Here is a 20,182-nt window from a genome sequence, read left to right as displayed (position 1 = left end):
TGAGTTTCTTTGCTTTTATGGAGGAACTTACCGCTTTCAACTCAACTTTCTGATGCTGCTTTTCCTTCTTGTCAAGATCCCTTGCACTCTGAGGTATGTCAAATCATGCACTTTGTCACGTAATCAAGTTTTCCCTTGATCATATAGCAATGCGGGAGCAAACAAAGCACCATTTAGTTTATGTAATTCAAAGTTTAAATTTCGAACTTGTTTGATGATTCAAAATTGAATTAATCATATTTTAATCAACTCTTAATTACTTTGGACAATTTCTAGTTTGGGTTTTTTATTAATTACTTCGATCACAGCTGAAAATCATTGAATAATCTGAGCTGACTGCTGTGCTGTTGCCATAGTGAATTATTTTCATATAAAGATAAATACTTGCTGTTTACACGTTGAAATGTCAACTGAAGTTTGGCTCACCTTTATCATACATGTTTCATTCGTTTCATTGTTTTGTTTGATTTTTTTTTTCTCTCGTTTTGTTTCATTATTAGACCATTGAAGCTCCTGGACCACAGCCATGTGAGGAGATACACGAGGTGAAGAGGATTGATCTTCCAAGGGAAAATAACTGCTTGGAAAGTGATAACCTTAAGGTCCGTGAGAGCATGGTTAAGGAAGAAAACGATCGACTTCGGAAGATCTATGAAGATGAGATTGGCAAAATAAAGTCTGATATGAAGGATTTAGCAAGATCTGAACATGAAAGAAAACCCCAAAAGCAACCAGAACGTACGTTAGTGAAAGAGCAAGATCGAGCAAATACGTACAAAGAAGCAGAACCTGGGTTTCTTCAGAAACTGGAGAAACAACAAGTGAATACTTTGAGTTCCTGTGACCCTTCAGACCAACTGCATAACCTAAAGGCAAAGCCTGTGATGGATAATCACGAAGACGATTCTGTATTTATTGAATCACCAGATGTGACATCACCATCCACAAAAGCAATTAAGGATGAGCTATCTACACTGACGCCTCCACATCTTCTCGGGTTTGAAGAAAACAAGAATACAAGTATCGACTTGAAGAAGCACACTGCCAGGGACAATATTGCTGTAATTGGAGGAGACCTTGAAGTCAAGAAAATGATGCCTAGATTGCGCTCAGCACTGGTTGGAGGAAAGGTGATAAGTACAATGCCCTTGCCAGAACCTGGAAAGCCGGTGACTGTACCGAGTGTTTCACAGAGCGTTGATCACAAAACTAAAGATGTTGGTTTGAAACACTTGCCGTCTGACAAAAAATATTCGCTTGTTAATAATGTGGATGTAATCGAAAACAGTAAAACGATCACGAGTCCTGAGATAGATTTATCTTCATTAGCTCAGGGGTCCCCAACTCCACATGGGTTCGATGAAGACCCTCGTTTTAAAACTGTTATGTTTTCTGCACCTTTTCGTGAGGTTGGCCTGGATGAACTTGTTGAACTCGGTCTGGTGGATGTGGACACCGCAAAACAGATCGTGGAAGGTCATCGGTCAGTAGAAGATGTTTCCAAAGCCATTCATACACGTATGCGAGGCGTCGGCCCAATTGCAGGCATATTACACAAAGCCACTGAAGAAAAACTTCCAATTTTCCAGGCTAAAATCCGTGGAGTGATTGGTCCCAGGCTAGCATATGATCTTTTAGAGGCTCAGCTTGCAACAGGATTCATAATTGACCCCCAGAACGGGTCTCGGCTTAGACTCACACAAGCAGTACAGAAACACATTTTGGACGAGGAAATGCAGGAGAAACTCTCAAAACTAGAAATGATCGTGAGGAGCAGCATTACAACCCTCCCTGTAGCAGCTCGTCGTGGAGAAATGTTAAATAGTGATGCTTTGCGTCTGACAAGCGTACAACTCGACACAGGGGGAATAGTACATCCACGCCTCGGTCTTCGAATTCCACTTCAGATTGCTGCGGCGCGGGGATTATTAGGAAAGGACGAGGCAGAGAAACTTTCAGGAAGTGATTTTACAAATGGATTCTATTTGGATCCAAGCACCAACAACAGGTTTTCCTACAAGCAATTGCTGGGCAAGTGTGTTGTTGATGAGGCAACAGGCCTGCTTTTCCTTCCTGTGCAAGTACGGGTCCACGAGCGTAGACCATCACAGACATCATCTGTTCGTAGAAGTCGAGTACTGATTATTGATCCTACTGACAACTCAGAATTGACACCATATCAAGCATACTGCAAGGAACTCATTGATCTGGAGTTGTATGTGGAACTATCGGGGAAGGAGAGTGAATGGGAAGAAGTTGTGACTGCAGATGAAAACGGAGTTGTAAAAACGGAACTCTTTGATCGGGCAACGGGAGCTTGCTTTAATGTCGATGCTGCACTCGCCAAAGGCCTCATCGACAAGGAAAAGTTGGACAATTTTCGTTCAGGCAAGATCTCACCAACTGTGTTTGCGGCCTTGCTTAGCAAAACAAGCTGTAAACCAAATAGTCTCTCTCCAGGTCTGATTCCTCAAAGTCCTAATCACAATCGACCCTCTCCGAGGACTACTGGAAGAGAATTGCATTCAATTAATAAAACCCCTGTGGCTGGTATAATAGATCTTCAAAGCCTTGAGAAGATAACAATTTGTGAGTCCATGAAGAGAAACTTGGTGGACGCCATCACAGGGCAGCGCCTTTTAGAAGCACAAGCCTGCACCGGCGGGATTATCAACCCTTTCACAGGACAGCGGTTTTCCCTACAAGATGCCAAGGTACGAGGTCTAATTGAAACATCAGTGGCTGAAAGAATTCTCGTGGCCCAGCGAGCCTACACGGGCTATGAAAACCCCAGGACAGGTGTCCGGATGAGCACCGTTGAAGCAATGTGTAGTGGTCGACTTCCGTATGAGACTGGCCAGCGTTTTCTGCAAGCACAGGTTCTCACTGGTGGGCTCATTGAACCTAATTCACCTGGTCGTGTTTCTTTGGATGAAGCCAAACGCAAAGGTTCAATTGATGAACGGACAGCACAAAAGCTTCGAGATACGAGCACTTGTCCCAAGTGCCTCACCTGCCCCAAGACTAAACTGAAGATCTCTCTCAAGGAGGCGATTGAGTCGTCTATGATAGACCCAGTGACAGGTTTAAGCTTCCTTGAGGCATCAGCCACGTCAACCAGAGGACTTCCCAGTCCTTACAGCGTGGTTGATGGTCATTCTAGATCTCCAACAGGCAGACGCACACATTCGTTTTCCAGTAGCTCAGATCGTCAGAGCCCAAGTCCTGTCAGGAGACAACCTTTGTCACAAAGTCCTCGTAGGCATCGATCCTCTAGCTCTTCAAGGTTCTTCTAAATGTTCAAAACTTTTTGACGAATGAACATTTTTTGGGAAATAAGATGATCAGTGGTGTAATTATTGCAATCATTATGATGTACCCTTTATGGATGTAGCGTATTTTAAACTTTGTCACCCTTGGATTTTGTTTTCCTCCAATTGTGTATTAATGTTTTCAGGTGTGTATTGTTTTGGTCTGAAAACCCCAGCTAGATTCCTGGGTCATAGGCCTGCTGTGGATATATTTTAGCTTTGTTTTCTGCTTATCTTGCTCAATAAACGTGAACTTTGTGGAACTGCTTGTGATTTCTTCTCATTGTACTTGTGGAGCAATTTCATACATGTTTGCCTCGTTCTCAGCTTTGTGTTCGTTTTTGCGAAACGTTTTTTTTTGTGCCAATTTCGGTGGTGTCATGGTTTGAGCGTCTACTCTGGGTCGTAAGTTTGGCGGTTCAAACCCGAGCTAAGTAGTACCAAAGACTTTATTTTAAAAATGCTACATGCTGCTTCCTTGCTTGAAACATCTTGGCTGACCCCATCAATCCCACCTTTGCACACTCAGTATTTTAAAATGATAGAACATGGACAAACAACCATAGGCTGACAACCATTGCACAAGGTTGATGAGCCTAATGTCCTAATTCTGTGTTGAAATTCCATGGAAGGCAACTCATATTTATTTATTTATTTATTATTTATTTACGTTATATTGTTACGTTGGATGGGGGTACGAATTAGGCAGCATGTTCATTTCCGTGGTCCATGTGTTTGTGTAGGTTAGAACATTTTTTTGCAACCATGGACCCATTAGAGTGAAGTTATCCTGTTCTTATGTACGTTGTGAAGGGCAGTATAGTTGACATTGGCATTTTTTTATATTTTTTTTTTGATACTGAATCGAGGCTCGTGAAAGAGCTAACATTTACTTCACAAACAAATCAACCAGACAAACAAAATATATAAAAAGCGGGAGCGGAAAACAAGATGGGGAGAGAAGGTGAAGCACACAAACACAACATTTGAGAGCAGGGAGATGTGTGGAAGGGAGAGGGCTTGGGGGGAGGAGGCATGGGAAGGGGGGGGGGGGGTGGAGGGAGAAGTATAAAACACAAGGACACCAATGACTTCCAGGACAGAAGTTGGTATTTCAAAAAAGTGGAATTGGGGTGAAATTAGCGGGGGTAGAAAAGATCAAGGTTTTGGATGGGGGAAGATAAGAGATGGTGGTGAACAGCTGTTTTAAAGACCTGGAGGGTGGAGTGGGATTGAAGAGAGTGAGGGAGTTTGTTCCAGAGGTGGGAGAAAAGAGGAATGAAGGAGTGAAGGTGAGCAGAGAGTCTTGATTTTGGCAGTTTGACCATAAGAGGGTTGCAGGCAGATCTTGTGCGACCTGTAGGAATATTTGCGGGACAGAGCCCAGAGAGAGCTGGGGGGGCAAGGCCAGAGACGAGTCGGTAGAAGATGGAAAGACCACCAACCAACCAATTTGGCATAGATAGGAAGGCTTAATTCGTACATGTCCTCTCTGTGAATCAGACAAGGCACCCAAGTGAGGTAAGGAGAGAGGTAAATTTGGATGTGTATTGGTTCGTGTTTGGGCCAATAAACCCCTCCCCAATTTTCCACGCTCAGAGTACAAAGCGTCCGGTGTGGCACAGCCATCATGAGTACCCCTGAGGTCGTGTTGCCATTAGCTCACCGCAAGGTGTCGCATCATTGGTTCGGATGGCGCCGGTGGCAACACCCCGTCGACATGATGTTGCTATGGCTGTGGCATTCCCCCTCATTGGTGAGTGCAGGGGGATGAGCAAATAACGTTTGAAAGCATGAGGCATGGCCGTGGGGGAGGTGTTAAAAAGCCATATACAGACTGTTCAAATTGATTAGGTTGTAGCTGGGGATGCTTTTGCTTTCTCCGAACTCGGTAGCGTCAGTGTAGCAAGCCCGCTTTTGCAGATCCTGGAGTGCTGATCTGTGCCATCGAAGCAGTCCCTCACCGTGCTTCCTTTTGGAGACCCGCTCGCCTTAGAGCTGCCCTGTGAAATGGCTGATAATTCCGCCGGTATAGGCTTGTGCTTCCAAAAGGCGCTGCCCTGCGATGGTGTCCACTAAGTTTTTGGTTTGGGATGTGGTACATCATGTTGTGCATTTTCAGGACACAAGTAATAAATTTAAAGGATGTCATGTGAGACTGCTTGTGGTTTTTGTACACCGCTCCTTTCCTATTCCATCTCCAGATGCTTCATGACGTCATTGCTGGGCACCGAAGGGGGCCCAGCGATGACGCGCTCTGAAAGGGAGTACTCAGTTATCACTCCGGTTTCTTGTTTGTTTTCTTCTTTGCTTGTTTTCTTGTTTGTTTGTTTGTTTGTCCGTGTGATATCTCAGCCATCTTTTGAGCTAGGAAACGGAAATTTTGGCACAAGTGCTTTGGCAAAAACGGCATTATTTTGTTTTTTGATTAATCAATTAATTGATTAATTACTTAATTATTATCGATTAATTAAGCACTTATTTATTTTCTTTCTCATTTTGGAAATATTTCAGGCACCTTTTGAGCTCGGAAGCTGAAAGTTGGACATGCCAATGACCAAGTGATTTGGCTGTAAAGGCTATTTTTGATTTATTGATCAATTAATTAATTATTTCATTATTCGATTAATAACTTAAGTCGTTAATTGTTTAAAAAAGTTACAGATTCGGATGAAATGGTGGTGGTTTCGGTATTCTATTATCCAATTGATTAATAATTTAATTATTTTACCAATATTGTTCATTTATTTTAATTATTAATCACTTATTTATTTTCTTTCTCATCTAGGCAGTATCTCAGGCACCTTTTGAGCTAGGAAGCTGGTATTTGGACATGACAGTGACCAAGTGATGTGGCTATATAGGATATTTTTGATTTATTGATCAATCAATTTATCAATTTATTATTTATTGCTTGATTTTTTTAAATTTTCTTTCGATTACTGACTTATTTAATTTAATTTCAAAAAGTTACAGCTTCGGATGAAACACTGGTGGTTGAGGTATGCTATTAGGCAATTGATTAAGAAATTATTTTACGATTATTATTTATTGATTACACTTATTTTTTTGTATACTGAATCGAGGCTAGTGTAAGAGCTAACACATTGAACATGAAAACATGCACAGACATAAAACATACAATAAAGGGAGCGGGAGCCAAGAGGGGGAAGGAGAGGGAAGCACACAAGCACAACAACAGTCGAGAATAAGGACGTCGGTCGATCTCTGGAAGGTTGGGGATTGAAAAAGGCGGATTTGGGGTGTTTTAATGGGGGTAGAAAAGATCGAGGTTTTGGATGGGGGAGGATAAGAGATGGTGGTGAACAGCTGTTTTGAAGACCCGGAGGGAGGAGAGGGATTGAAGAGAGTGTGGGAGTTTGTTCCAGAGGCGGGAGAAAAGAGGAATGAAAGAGTGAAGGTGAGCAGGGAGTCTTTATTTTGGCAGTTTCAGCAGAAGAGGGTTGCTGGAAGATCTTATGCGTCCTGCAGGAATATTTGGGGGACAGAGCAGGGGGAGCAAGGCCGGAGAGGAGTCGGTAGAAGACAGAAAGACCACCTACCTGCCTGCGGTGAGAGAAAGAAAGCAAAAGAAAGTCACCTCTCCCAAATTACGCAATTAATCAATCAATCATTGTACACCTTTCCCAATACAATCTCTATATGTTGCCGAAGGCGCCCTGGCAATGCCGTGCTGGAGGATGTTATTTATTTATTTTGGCATGGGGACAGTGTACTTTGAATGTATCTGTGCCTGTTTTTTGTGGTTTGGAGGCTTTCCACTCAAAGGTTACACCTGCACTTTGACTATATGCATATCTGGTCATTGAATTCAACCCCCAACTATTTTTGAGGTCAACATAAGCCAACTTTCTAAAATCATCAATTTTCATCCAATTGACTTGAAACTTGAACAGCATTTCCACATTGAGTCAATAAATTGTGAAACCACCTATTTTGAGGTCAAAATGTCAAAGGTCAACTCAAGGTCAAACTTCCAAAATCATCAATTTTCATCTGGAAAACCGTCAATTTTCATCCGATTGACTCGAAAATAGAACAGCATTTGCATATCGAGTCACTAAATAGGGAAACTAGCTATTTTAAGGTCAAAGGTCAACTCAAGGTCAAATTTCCAAAATCATCAATATTCATCTGAAAAGCCATCAATTTTCATCCGATTGAATTGGAAATGGACCATAATTTGCACATCGAGTCACTAAATAGGGAATCTAACTATTTGTGAGGTCAAAAGGTCAAAGGCCATCTCTAGGTCAAACTTCTAAAATCTTCAATTTTTATCTGAAAAATTAATTTTCACCTGAAAAATCATCATTTGTCATCCGATTAACTTAAAAATTTAACAGCATTTGCATTGTGCCTCACTGAATTGGTAAACAAACTATTTTTGAGGTCAAAAGGTCAAAGGTCAACTCAAGGACAAACTTCCAAAATCATCAATTTTCATCCGATTGACTTGAAACTTAAACAGCATTTCCACATCGAGTCAATAAATTGTGAAACCAACTATTTATGAGGTCAAAAGGTCCGTGGTCAACTGAAGGTCAAACTTCCAAAATCATCAATTTTCATCTGAAAAACCATCAATTTTCATCCGATTGTCTTGGAACAACAACAACAACAACATGCATTTTAAGGCCATTTTCCCTGCTAGAGCGGGGGTTAGCCTTGCGGTCCCCATGACAATCTTCTCCATTTTGCCCTATTTTCTGCATCTCTCCTTGTTAACCCCCTTGCCCGCATTTCTTCTTCCACCATCTTTAGCAAAGTCTTTCTCGGTCTTCCCCATCCTCTACTTCCTTCTACATTCATTTCCATCACTCTTCTCAACCAGTCACTTTCATCCTTCCTCAACACATGACCAAACCATCTCAACCTGTTTCTCTTCACAGTATCAATCACAACATTCACGATTGACTTGGAAATATAACATAATTTGCTCATCGAGTCACTAAATCGGGAATCCAACTATTTGTGAGGTCAAAAGGTCAAAGGCCATCTCAAGGACAAACTTGTAAAATCTTCAATTTTCATCTGAAAAATCGTCAATTTTCATCCTATTGACCCGAGATCAATTTTAATCTTGATCAAATGGACAATTTGCTGGATCAATTGCAACCTTTTGGGGAGTGGAAGGGAGGGGGTGAATTTTGCAAGTTTCATGCTCTGCATAACGTCTTTTTTTGTTGTCTGTCTGTCTGTGAACAAGATACAGTCATGTGAAAAAGTAAGTACACCCCATGTAAAGTTTTGACTTTTTCAACATATTTCAACATATTTCAACATACAGCTATTTGATCTTCATTTCAACAATATTGATAGATAAAGGTGATATAATATAACAAATATCATGAAACATTTACATTTTGTAGTCCATTGTATAATTTAAATAAACATAAATGCAAATTTCACATGTGGAAAAAGTAAGTACACCCTTGGCTCTAATAGGTGGTGTTGCCCCCTTTGGCAGAAACAACCTCAAGTAGGCGTTTCTTATAACTGTCTACCAGTCTCTGATATCGACTGGGAGAAATTTTTGCCCACTCCTCCATGCAGAATTCTTTCAGCTGTGCGATATTTGAGGGGTTTCTTGCATGCACAGCTCGTTTCAAATCCCCCCACAACATCTCGATGGGATTTAGATCTGGGCTTTGACTTGGCCATTCCAGAACCCTCCATTTCTTTCTTTTCAGCCATTCCTTGGTGGATTTACTGGTATGTTTAGGGTCATTGTAATGTTGCAAGGTTCACCTTCGGTTGAGCTTCAACTTTCCGACAGATGGCCTCACGTTATCCTCAAGCACCCTCTGGTACAATGAAGAATTCATAGTGAATTCTATGATGGTGAGCTGCCCAGGCCCGGATGCAGCAAAGCTGCCCCAAACCATAATATTTCCACCACCATGCTTTACACTTGGTATCAGGTTCTTGTGGTCAAATGCTGTCTTTGGTTTTCGCCAAACATGTCTTCTGGTACTGTGGCCAAATAACTCTACCTTTGACTCATCTGTCCAGAGCACATTGTTCCAGACGTGCTGGTCTTTGCCTAGGTGTTCATCGGCAAACTTTAGTTTTGCCCTGATGTTCTTTCTGGACAGCAAAGGTTTCCTCCTGGCACACCTCCCATGTAGATCAAATTTGTGCAGCCTCTTTCTAATGGTAGACTCGTGCACTTTGACATCAACAGTGGCAAGAGCTACCTGTAGGTCCCGTGATGACATTCTGGGGTTCTTAGAGACTTCTTTCAGCATCTTGCGGTCTGCTCTCGGGCTGAACTTGCTGGGGCGGCCTCGCCTGAACAAGTTGGCAGTTGTTTGGAATCTTCTCCACTTGTAGATGATCTTCCGGACAGTCGAATGATTGATTTCAAATTGTTTGGAGATCTTTTTAAATCCCTTCCCAGACCAGAACGTTCTTTCTGAAGGCCTCAGAGAGCTCTTTTGATCTAGGCATGGTGACGTCGCACACTTCAACAACAAAGAGCAAACCAAACTAAATGTCTGAGGTTTAAATAAGACAGGTTCCTCCAATATCCTCTCTAACGATGTTCTAATCATTTGCACCTGAGCTGGTGCACCTGATTCTAATTTTAGGTATTTGAAGTGGTGATAAATGTAGGGGTGTACTTACTTTTTCCACATGCGAAATTTGCATTTATGTTTATTTAAATTATACAATGGACTACAAAATGTAAATGTTTCATGATATTTGTTATATTGTATCACCTTTATCTATCAATATTGTTGAAATGAAGATCAAATAGCTGTATGTTGAAATATGTTGAAAAAGTCAAAACTTTATATGGGGTGTACTTACTTTTTCACGTGACTGTATATCAAAAAGCTGTGGATGGATTTGGATTAAATTTGGCAGAGAGGTGAAGAGGTGAAGTATGTGTGGTGAAGTATGTGTGGTGAAGTATGTGTGGTGAAGTATGTGGCACTAACGAAATGATTAGATTTTGGGGAAGATCCAGATTCGGATACGATAATTATTTAATTGTTCAGTGATTCTTCGCCATTGGGAGATTGGGCCAAAAACGATACATAGCAGGATATCTCAAAAAGTTGTGGATGGATTTGGACGAAAGTTGGTGAACCGATTGGGCGTCTGACAAGGACAAATATATTTGATTGTGGTGAAGATCTGAATGTGGTTTTGGATACGATAATTATTTAATTTTGATGTGATTCTTCACCATCGAGGGATTGGGCGAAAAGTGATATATAACATGATATTTAAAAAGTTATGGATGACTTATGACTAAACTAGGTGGATGAGTTTTTAGGTGACAAGAACAAGCCGATTAGATTTTGGTTCATGTCCGAATCCAGATCCGGGTTATCAATGGGATGCAAAACAAACTGTTCAGCCTGGTGGAGGTATGCACTCTACCGAGTGCCGTTCTTTTTACATATTTATTTATATTTATATATATATATATAAATATAAATTTATTTCTATATATATATAAATAAATATATATAAGGTATGGAGGTATGCCCTCTATCGAGTGCCGTTCTTGTTTACATATTTATTTATATTTATATAAATTACATATTTACATAGAAATGACATATTTCAGTTGGTGTCTTCTTTACTGTCTTTCTTTGAATTTGTCCTCAACTAAAAACATATTACTTGATCCTATATGTGTCTGATGGTGACGGAATCTATTGTGGAAACATAAAACGGTGCTATCATCAAAACATTAAAGAAATAACATCCAAATTAGAAAACGAGGGATGCTGTGTTGAAAAAGGATTCGGTGAACAATTGGAGTGAGCTTGACGAAGGTATGAGTGAAAACGGGGCCACATCATCCCTTTCCTGATGATGATTTGGAGTTGCTTTCCACACCACATTGATTCCAGTTTTCAAAATTCCATTTAAAATATTGGACATTCAAAAAGCCCTCACAATGAGACACTCGTAATCGCCCAAGAAATCAACACCCCAAGCCCTCCTCCTTCCAAATTTCCAGGACATTGATGTTGGTGTTGAATGGACAGATGTTGTTTTCTGGCTCTCCTGAGAGTGAACACACACTTGTTGCAGACTTTTTGGAATGCACTCAGGTTGTTTTTGGTCGGATTAGCCTTCCAGGAAGAGAAGGCAAGTTGTTTCAGAGCAACTGCCTCACCACAGGATTCAGTGTACCATAGGCCGGAAGAAGGGTAGGATAACTGATGATGAGTTGGGATGAATCTGTGCATGAGAGAAAGAGCAGGTTTCTGTGGAAGAATTCCCCTGCTGAGTTAACATCAGGGTCAGAATATATAAGAGACCTGCTCAGAACATTCCTGAAGAGAGATGGCCGCTTGCAGTCCCTGACAATCTCCTTGAGTGATAGGTCAGACTCGGGAGCATTGAGGCAGCTTGAAGCAAAGCCTCTCCTCAGTGAAAGACACATGAGAGCCTGCTTGGAGTTTGCAAAAAAGCACCTAAAGGAATCTCAGACTGTGAGAAACAAGATTCTGTGGTCTGATGAAACCGAGATTGAACTGTTTGGCTTCCGTCTGGCCACTCTGCCATGAAGCCCAGATCGGTGGAGTGTTGCAGTGAAGGTTGTCCTTCTGGAAGTTTCTCCCATCTCCACACAGGATCTCTGGAGCTCAGCCAGATTGACCATCGGGTTCTTGGCCACCTCTCTCACCAAGGCCCTTCTCCCCCGATTGCTCAGTTTGGCCGGGCGCCCAGCTCTAGGAAGAGCCCTGGTTGTTCCAAACTTCTTCCATTTAAGAATTATGGAGGCCACTGTCCTCTTGGGAACCTTCAATGCAGCAGAAAATTTTCTTTGTCGGCTTCCCCAGATCTGTGCCTTGACACAATCCGGTCTCTGAGCTCTGCAGGCAGTTCCTTCGACCTCATGGCTTGGTTTTTGCTCTGATATGTATTGCCAGCTGTGAGACCTTATATAGACAGGTGTGTGCCTTTCCAAATCATGTCCAATCAATTGAATTTACCACAGGTAGACTCCAATCAAGGTGTAGAAACATCTCAAAGATGATCAAGAGAAATGGGAGGCACCTCAGCTAAATTTTAAGTGTTATAGCAAAGGGTATGAATACTTATGTAAATGTGATATTTCATTTTTTATTTTTAATAAATTTGCAAAACTTTCTAGAATCCTGTTTTCTCTTTGTCATTATGGGGTATTGAGTGTAGATTGATGAGGGAAAAAATGAATTTAAACGATTTCAGCATAAGGCTGCAACATAACAAAATGTGAAAAAAGTGAAGGGGTCTGAATACTTTCTGAATGCACTGTAGAACATGATATCTCAAACAGTTGTGAACGGATTCAGACGAAACTTGGTTGATGAGTTGCATAGGTGACGAGAACAAGCTGATTAGATTTTGGTTCAAGTCCGGATCCGGATCCGGCCTATCGGTGGGATACAAAATGTAAACAGTTCAGCCGGGTGGAGGTATGTGCTCTACCGAGTTCCTTTCTAGTTCCCACTGTTTCATAAACATACAACGTTGCTGCCTACACCATTCTTCCAACCTTCGATTCTTCCCACATCGCTCTACTCGTATTATATTCCCTTTTTATCAGAAGAATACCAGAAAAAAACTACGTCACAACCCTTTTTCTTTCATTCGGCTATCAAATCGCCAAATATTCCTGTGCAATATCAGATCATATATGTTAATAGTTTCATCCATTAAAACTACCTCACTGGCCTAATCCCTACCCTTCTCCACCTGAATCAACAATGCCTGTCCTTGCCACACCCTCACCACAACCTGTCCATGCCACAGCCTGCCCTCAGCTAAGGATTTCATAATTCCATTTTATATTTTATACAATGTTGAGATTTACATTGTGTGTGTGTGTGTGTGTGTGTGTGTGTGTGTGTGTGTGTGTATGTGTGTGTGTGTGTGTGTGTGTGTGTGTGTGTATGTGTGTGTGCGTGTGTGTGTGTACGTGTACGTAAGTGTGTGCGTGCTTGCGCGCTTGTGCGTTGCTGGTTGTTATCTCCATATGGGGGTTTCAGAAGCTAGAACTGAGTTGTCCCAGGACTCAAAGTATCCACCGTTTCAGGAAGGAATCGCCATTCATGGAATAAGTTGTGAAGTTTTCTTGTTCTCAGAGTTTTTGGTCCAAGGGTTCTTTTCAGGATCGTCACTGAGCCCCAAACAGCCTCCCACAGTAATTCGTTTGTGGTAATGTTCCCAGGGATGGGTTGTAGGATCTTTATGAGGTTCTTCTTCATCATTATTGCTATGTAAATTATCACTGGTACAATTTTGGTGCTCTTCAGCTTTTTTTTTTTGTTGTTTTTTTGTATACTGAATCGAGGCTCGTGAAAGAGCTAACATTTACTTCACAAACAAATCAACCAGACAAACAAAATATATAAAAAGAGGGAGTGGAAGACAAGATGGGGAGAGAAGGGGAAGCACACAAACACAACATTTGAGAGCAGGGAGATGTGTGGGAGGGCTTGGGGGGAGGAGGCGTGGGAAGGGGGCGGGAGAGGTATAAAACACAAGGACACCAAGGACTTCCATGACAGAAGTTGGTATTCCAAAAAAGTGGATTTGGGGTGAAATTAGCGGGGGTAGAAAAGATCAAGGTTTTGGATGGGGGAAGATAAGAGATGGTGGTGAACAGCTGTTTTAAAGACCTGGAGAGAGGAGTGGGATTGAAGAGAGTGAGGGAGTTTATTCCAGAGGCGGGAGAAAAGAGGAATGAAGGAGTGAAGGTGAGCCGAGAGTGTTGATTTTGGCAGTTTAACCATAAGAGGGTTGCTGGCTGATCTTGTGCGACCTGCAGGAATATTTGGGGGACAGAGCCCAGAGAGAGCTGGGGGGGCAAGGCCAGAGAGGAGTCAGTAGAAGACGGAAAGACCACCAACCTGCCTGCGGTGAGTGAGTGAAAGGCCCTTGGAGTTAGCTTTATCGCGGGAGATTCCGATGATTCTGAACGCTTTTGTTTCAACAGCGTGAAGACGAGCTAGGTGTGAGGCAGGAGCACCAGCCCAGAGGGGAGAGCAGTATTCCATTGAGCTGTGGATGAAAGCCTTGTATGTGGTGAGGAGCTCAGGTGTGCCAAGGAAGGACTTCGCACGACGGAGGATGCCCAGTCGGCGACTGGCTTTGGAGGCCAGATTTGAAATGTGGTTTTCCCAGGAAAGATCATGGCAGATAGTGAGACCCAAAAGCTTGAGTGACAGAACTTCTTGGAGAGGATTATTCAGAAAGTGGATGGGAGGGTTGTCCAGTCGGTCTTTTCGGAGAGACATCGTAAGAGTGTGAGATTTGTCAGGATTGAAAGACATGTTCCACTTGTTTGCCCAGTCTGTGATTTTGTCCAGGTCTGCAGAGAGTGAGGAGGCTGCAGACTGCCGATCTGAGGGATGAGGAATGGAGCAACAGAGAGTGGAGTCATCAGCAAAGAGATAGAGAGGATTTTCAAGAGAGTCAGGGAGATCATTGATGAAGACCAGAAAAAGCACAGGGCCCAGAACACTGCCTTGCGGAACTCCAGCCTGAACAGGAAGAGGAGATGAGAGAAACCCATTCAGAGCCACATGTTGACTACGACTAGAGAGGAAGTCCGCCAGCCATGCGTGGAGATTTCCATGGATACCAAAGGAGCAGAGTTTGGTGAGCAGAGCGGGGTGCCAGACCGTATCGAAAGCACATGATATGTCAAGGGAGACAGCTCTAATTTCCTGTTTGGCATTGAGGACCTCCATCCATTGTTGAGAAAGCTGAAGCAGCATGTCCAGAGTAGAGTGACCAGGTCTGAAACCAAATTGATGATCAGAGATCAAGCCATTGGAGAAGAGGAAAGATTTCATATCTGAATCAATGATGGATTCCATGACTTTGCTGATAATTGGGAGAAGGCTGATTGGTCTGTAATTGGTAGAATCTGTTTTTGCACCTTTTTTGTGCAAAGCGGTGATGTTGGCTGATTTCCAAGCAGATGGCAGATGACCCTGAGCAAAAGAGAGGGTGAAGAGAGCAGAGAGAGGGAGTGAAAGAGCGGAAGAACAGGATTTTAGGACCCGTGGGCTGATGCCGTCAGGTCCAGTTGCAGAATCAGTGTCGAGGGTTGACAGAAACTTTTCCACCTTGTCAGGAGGAAAGGACACAGAGTCCAGGAGCAGCTGGGTATGACTGGGAAAGGTGGGTACAGAGAGAGATGGGTTTGGGACACAATATTTTGAGGGAAACACAGAGTTAAGGCATTCGGCTTTTTCACGTGCGGCGTCAGCTGTGTGGCCGTTTGACGTAAGGGAGGGGATGGAGGGGGAAAAAACACCAGAAATGGATTTGACCAGATGCCACCAGGATTTGGAGGAAGGAGACAGGTTTGAGAGTTCAATCTTAAGTGTGGAGAGATAGTGCTTTCTGGCACTCCTGAGGGTAGACACACACTTGTTTCGGGCTTTCTGAAAGGAAATGAGATTTCCTTCCATTGGATTTGCTTTCCAGGAGACGAAAGCAAGTTATTTCTGGGCAACAGCCTCACCACAAGATTCCATGTACCAGGGATGGGAGGAATGGTATGACAACTGAAGACGAGATGGGATAAATCTGTGCATGAGAGAGAGCTATTTACTTTGGAAGAATTCCCAGGATGAGTTGATGTCAGAGGCGGTAGAGATGGGAGACCAGTCCAGATGATTGATAGCTGCTTGAAGACCGTGCCAGTTGGCCTGAGTGAAATGCCAGACTCGTCGATGCTGAGGAGGCTCTCTGAGAATGGTCAGAGAGATGTCCACTTTAACAAGCACATGATCAGATGAGCCGATTGGAGCAGAAGAAGAGCAGCAGACATTTTCAGGGAAGTTAGTCATAACCAAGCCCAGAAGAGAAGATGCTCCATTGACTGAGATCAGGGTCGGGAAATTGACTGATTGTGTCAGTCCCAGTGAGTCGCAGAAGTCCTTTGCTGAAGAGCCATGGCTGGTGAGAGAGGTACCCACACCCAGCCAACTGGCATGGTGACAATTGAAATCACCACATATGAGGAAGAGAGAGTTGGGATGGGTAGACAGAAGTTGGTCCATATTATCAGACAGCGAGATGTAGATGGAGTCATCACTGTTTGGTGGACGGTACAACACACATATGAACAAAAGGAGGGAGCGAAGGGGAAGCCGTAGCCAAAGGTATTCCTGGGGGTGAGGTGGAGAGAGGGCAGTGCAGCGCGAGTGAGGAAGAGAGTTTTTTATAAAGATAGCAACCCCACCTCCAGGACGAGGCTCAGGTCTATCATACCGGAGGAGGGAGTAACTTGGGAGAGATACCAAGGATTCAGAGACATCATGAAGGAGGAAAGTTTCTGTTGAGCAGATCACGTCTGGTTTGTCAGAAGCAACCTGTATGGAGAGATCAGTCAAGTTTGAGCGAAGGCCCCGGATGTTTGAGGTCCATACCGTTAATGAAGAGGAAGGGGGAGCATCGGATACAGAACAGGGGGGGGGGGGGGGAAGGGGTAGGGTAAGATGTGGAAGAGGAGGAAGAGGTAGGGAGAGCTGTTGAAGGTGTGTCAGAGATTTCAGAATAGCTTGGAGAAAGGGAAGAATGGGGCGGACAAAAGGTTTGATGGTGATTGGGTGAGGCACAGTGAGGTGTTATTTGAGGAGGCGGAAGAGCGAGGCAGAAGGTGGGGGAGATGAAGGTGAAAGTTGGAAGGGCGAAGAAGCGGGGAGGACGCTTTGAGGAGGAGTGGTGAGAGGGGAGTCTAGGAGGGGAGGAGCGCGGGAAAGTCTCGGAGGGGAGGGGTGTGGGGAGAGTTTAGGAGGGGAGGGGCACGGGGGCAGATTTGAAAGAGATGGGTGATGGGTAAGATTTGGAGGGAAGGGGTGATGGGGAAGATTTGTAGGGCAGGGGCAAGGGGGAAGATTTGAAAGGGATGGGTGATGGGGAAGATTTGGAGGGGATGGGCAAGGGGGAATATTTGAAAGAGATGGGTGATGGCGAAGATTTGGAGGGGAGGGGCAAGGGAGTAGATTTGGAGGGGAGGGGTGAGATTGGATTTTGAAAAGTGTACGATTAATGGGAAACGAACATTTATTGCAAAATGAGTTTCTTGAGGCCTTCGAGTCAAAAATACGTTTGAGGACGCTGAAGGAGGGGTGGAGTGCAGGAGAGTTTCGGGAATGTAGAAAAAAGGAACTGTATGAGATGGAATTTTTTTTTGGAATGAATAGATTTGGTGAGCAAGTCGAAAGCATCCTTTTGTAGAAGAAGAAGAAAAAGGTGTTATAATATACGACAGAATACAGTTCTTCAGGGGAAAGTTTAAACATTTTTAACAACGTGATCATGTGATCACGAACAATGTGATCGAAGAACGAACGAACAAATAAGAACAATGAATAAACGAATAAGAACAGAGAGGGAATTTTTATTTTTATTTTTTTTTTGAGTTGAGATTTTAAACAAGGAAGTATGGGGTGAAAGACTGGGACAAAAACAGAGAACGAAAGTAATTGCAGCGCAATCGACGAACCGCTGAGAGAAAAACAAAGCCTCAAGTTCGGACACGGTAGCCTACTAGGCCTCAGAATACGCGACACGAATTAACCGACGATTTTGTATACATGTATGAAAAATTAACACCGAGAATCTTACTAAAGACACACTATAGGTACACACACCGAAAGATAGATACAGTTTCGACAAAAACACAATTGTGAAAAATTACTTAACTTCGAAAGCGTGAGCGCATGGACAGCTTCGAAAAGACGTGACCTCCAATCTTGATCGTGACCTCCAAGCTTCCAAGATCTTTTCACTTCATTTTTGAGATCTTGGTATTTGGTCATTTTCTTGATTTCCACATTATTTAGATTTTAGAGCAAAATCACAGGGTACTGAATCCTAAATTGTCAAGTGCCTTCTTTTCTTTTTTTGTTTTTGAGTACTATATCCGGTCACAGTGCATCTTGATAAACACCAATGTCTGACGACACGTAAAACACACCTAAAAATCACCGAAAACATAAATGTCACCGATGTCTGACAGATTAACTTGATAAAACCGATTGAGCTGGTTCCCTTGATAAATCTTACATTTAAGACGTGTAAAATATCAAGGGAACTTCAAAAATATTAGCATGTTAATTTGTTTTTTAACATGAACCATAAATTATCTTGAATGCTGAATATTGAATTGTGACATTCCTGCTGATTTTCCCTCTAAAACTTGTTTGATTGTCCAAAATATTCATATGCATGGATTTTTTTCCCCTTTATCTCAGGCGCTTGATATTTCTTGGACATTTTCACAGGCCGCAGGATACGTAATGATGATAGTTTCAATTAATTATGATAACGATTAATAATGATTTATGATGTTTCAAGGACATCAGTAGACAATGGACAAATGCATATGAGATATATGGGATAATGTGGGATAATTTCGTAATTTCAACCTTAGTTTACCTCCATCAAAAGGCAGGAATGCAAATGGGAATGTGAAAAAGACCAATAATTATTATTATAACAAAGGATAATACTTCGTGCATCTTCAGTACTGCTTTTCTCCTGTATTTCAATCCATTTGCATGTCCATTTGATGCATGATTTCCCTGCAACAACTTTTTTTAATCTTCTGCATGTACAATTTGTGTTTCTATCTCCACAAGTTTGCGGAGACGGTCGTTACACATGTTCAGTGGATCTCAGAGATGGAGGAGCGAATGACATCCATGAGAGTTGCTTCCTTGGATCAAGTGCATCTGCTGGCTGGCAATTCTTCCGAACAGGTATGATCGATTTTTTTTATGTACAGAAGCGTAGTCCATGGAAGAGCAATGTAGGACTAACAGTGGGATAAACATCAAGGGAATTAATGAACAGGAAGATAGGAAAGGGAGGAGGGATGAAAGCACTGAAACTAGCAAGTAAGATAGTGGGATTAGGAGAGGTTAATGGGGTAATACAAATAATGATACACAATTGAGGATGGCGAGATATTGGAGGTGCACTGCTTGCTTGAAGTCCTGGAGGGAAGAGTGAGACAGAATGGCCTCTGGAAGTGGTTCCATAGATGGGAGATGCGAGGAACAGGGAGTGGAGATGTGCAATCAGCCTGGATGTTGGAAGTTTAGCCAGGAGGGGTTACTGGAAGAATGCATGCTGGGGAGAGTTGGAGGACAGAGAAAATGGAGCCATGTTGGAGAACAGACATCAGAAACCAGAGAGACCACTGACTCGCCTGTGATGTGAAAGCAACAGATGTTGTGCTTTGGCTTCATCACGGGAGATTGCAATAATTTTGAGAGCTTTAGATTCCACAGGATCCAGGAGAGACACATGTGAAGCTGGCCCAGCCCATAATGGAGAGCTGCACTTCATTGAGGTATGGACAAAAGCCTTGTAGACTGTAAGTAGCTCTGATTTTCCAAGGAAAGACTTGGATCGACCCAGGATGCCCAGTCTGTGGATGGATTTGGAGGCCAGCTTTGCTATGTGGTCAGCTCAGGAAAGATCGTGGATGATGGCGAGGCTGAGAAGTTCAAGAGACTAAACCTCTTCCAGTGGCTGACCAAGGAAATAGACAGGATTGGTTTGTTTTATGATCATTCCAGAGCGATAGCGTAAGCCTGTGAGATTTTCAAGGATTGAAGGACATGTTCCATTTCTCTGACCAGACTCTATCATTTACAGATCAGCAGAGAGAGACACTGCTGCTGTCTGCTTAGCAGAAGGATGGGGGTACGGTACAACATAATGAAACAAGAAATTGAGGGTTTTCCAGATTATCGAAGAGGTCGTTTCATAGATATATAAGCAAAAGTATCCATCTCCAGTAATGGGAAACTTTAAGTTAATCTATCAATTTAAATTATTTCATGGTTAATTATGTTGCACAC

General features: G+C 42.8%; 1 protein-coding gene across 5 annotated transcripts in view; it reads left to right on the top strand.

Moving 5' to 3' along the window:
- Positions 1 to 20,182, top strand: part of LOC137438859 (plectin) — a 230,855-nt gene that overhangs the window by 159,506 nt on the left and 51,167 nt on the right. For 3 of the 5 annotated variants that reach the window (XR_010986805.2, XM_068134291.2, XM_068134290.2), the window contains exon 24: positions 18,953 to 19,072. Coding sequence is in view for 4 of the 5 variants with exons in the window: in XM_068134291.2 (XP_067990392.2) it covers positions 18,953 to 19,072 (120 nt within the window). In the remaining variant the exon portion in view is untranslated. Of the gene's footprint in view, positions 1 to 500; positions 3,575 to 18,952; positions 19,073 to 20,182 lie in introns of those variants that run through there. The other 2 variants (XM_078767346.1, XM_068134289.2) reach the window with 1 other exon arrangement.

The sequence above is a fragment of the Myxine glutinosa genome, chromosome 13, assembly GCF_964187855.1.
Source record: "Myxine glutinosa chromosome 13, kmMyxGlut1.1, whole genome shotgun sequence".
NCBI lineage: Eukaryota > Metazoa > Chordata > Myxini > Myxiniformes > Myxinidae > Myxine > Myxine glutinosa.
The sequence above is the reverse complement of the archived record's forward strand: the minus strand, read 5'-3'. Positions and strand labels throughout refer to the sequence as shown.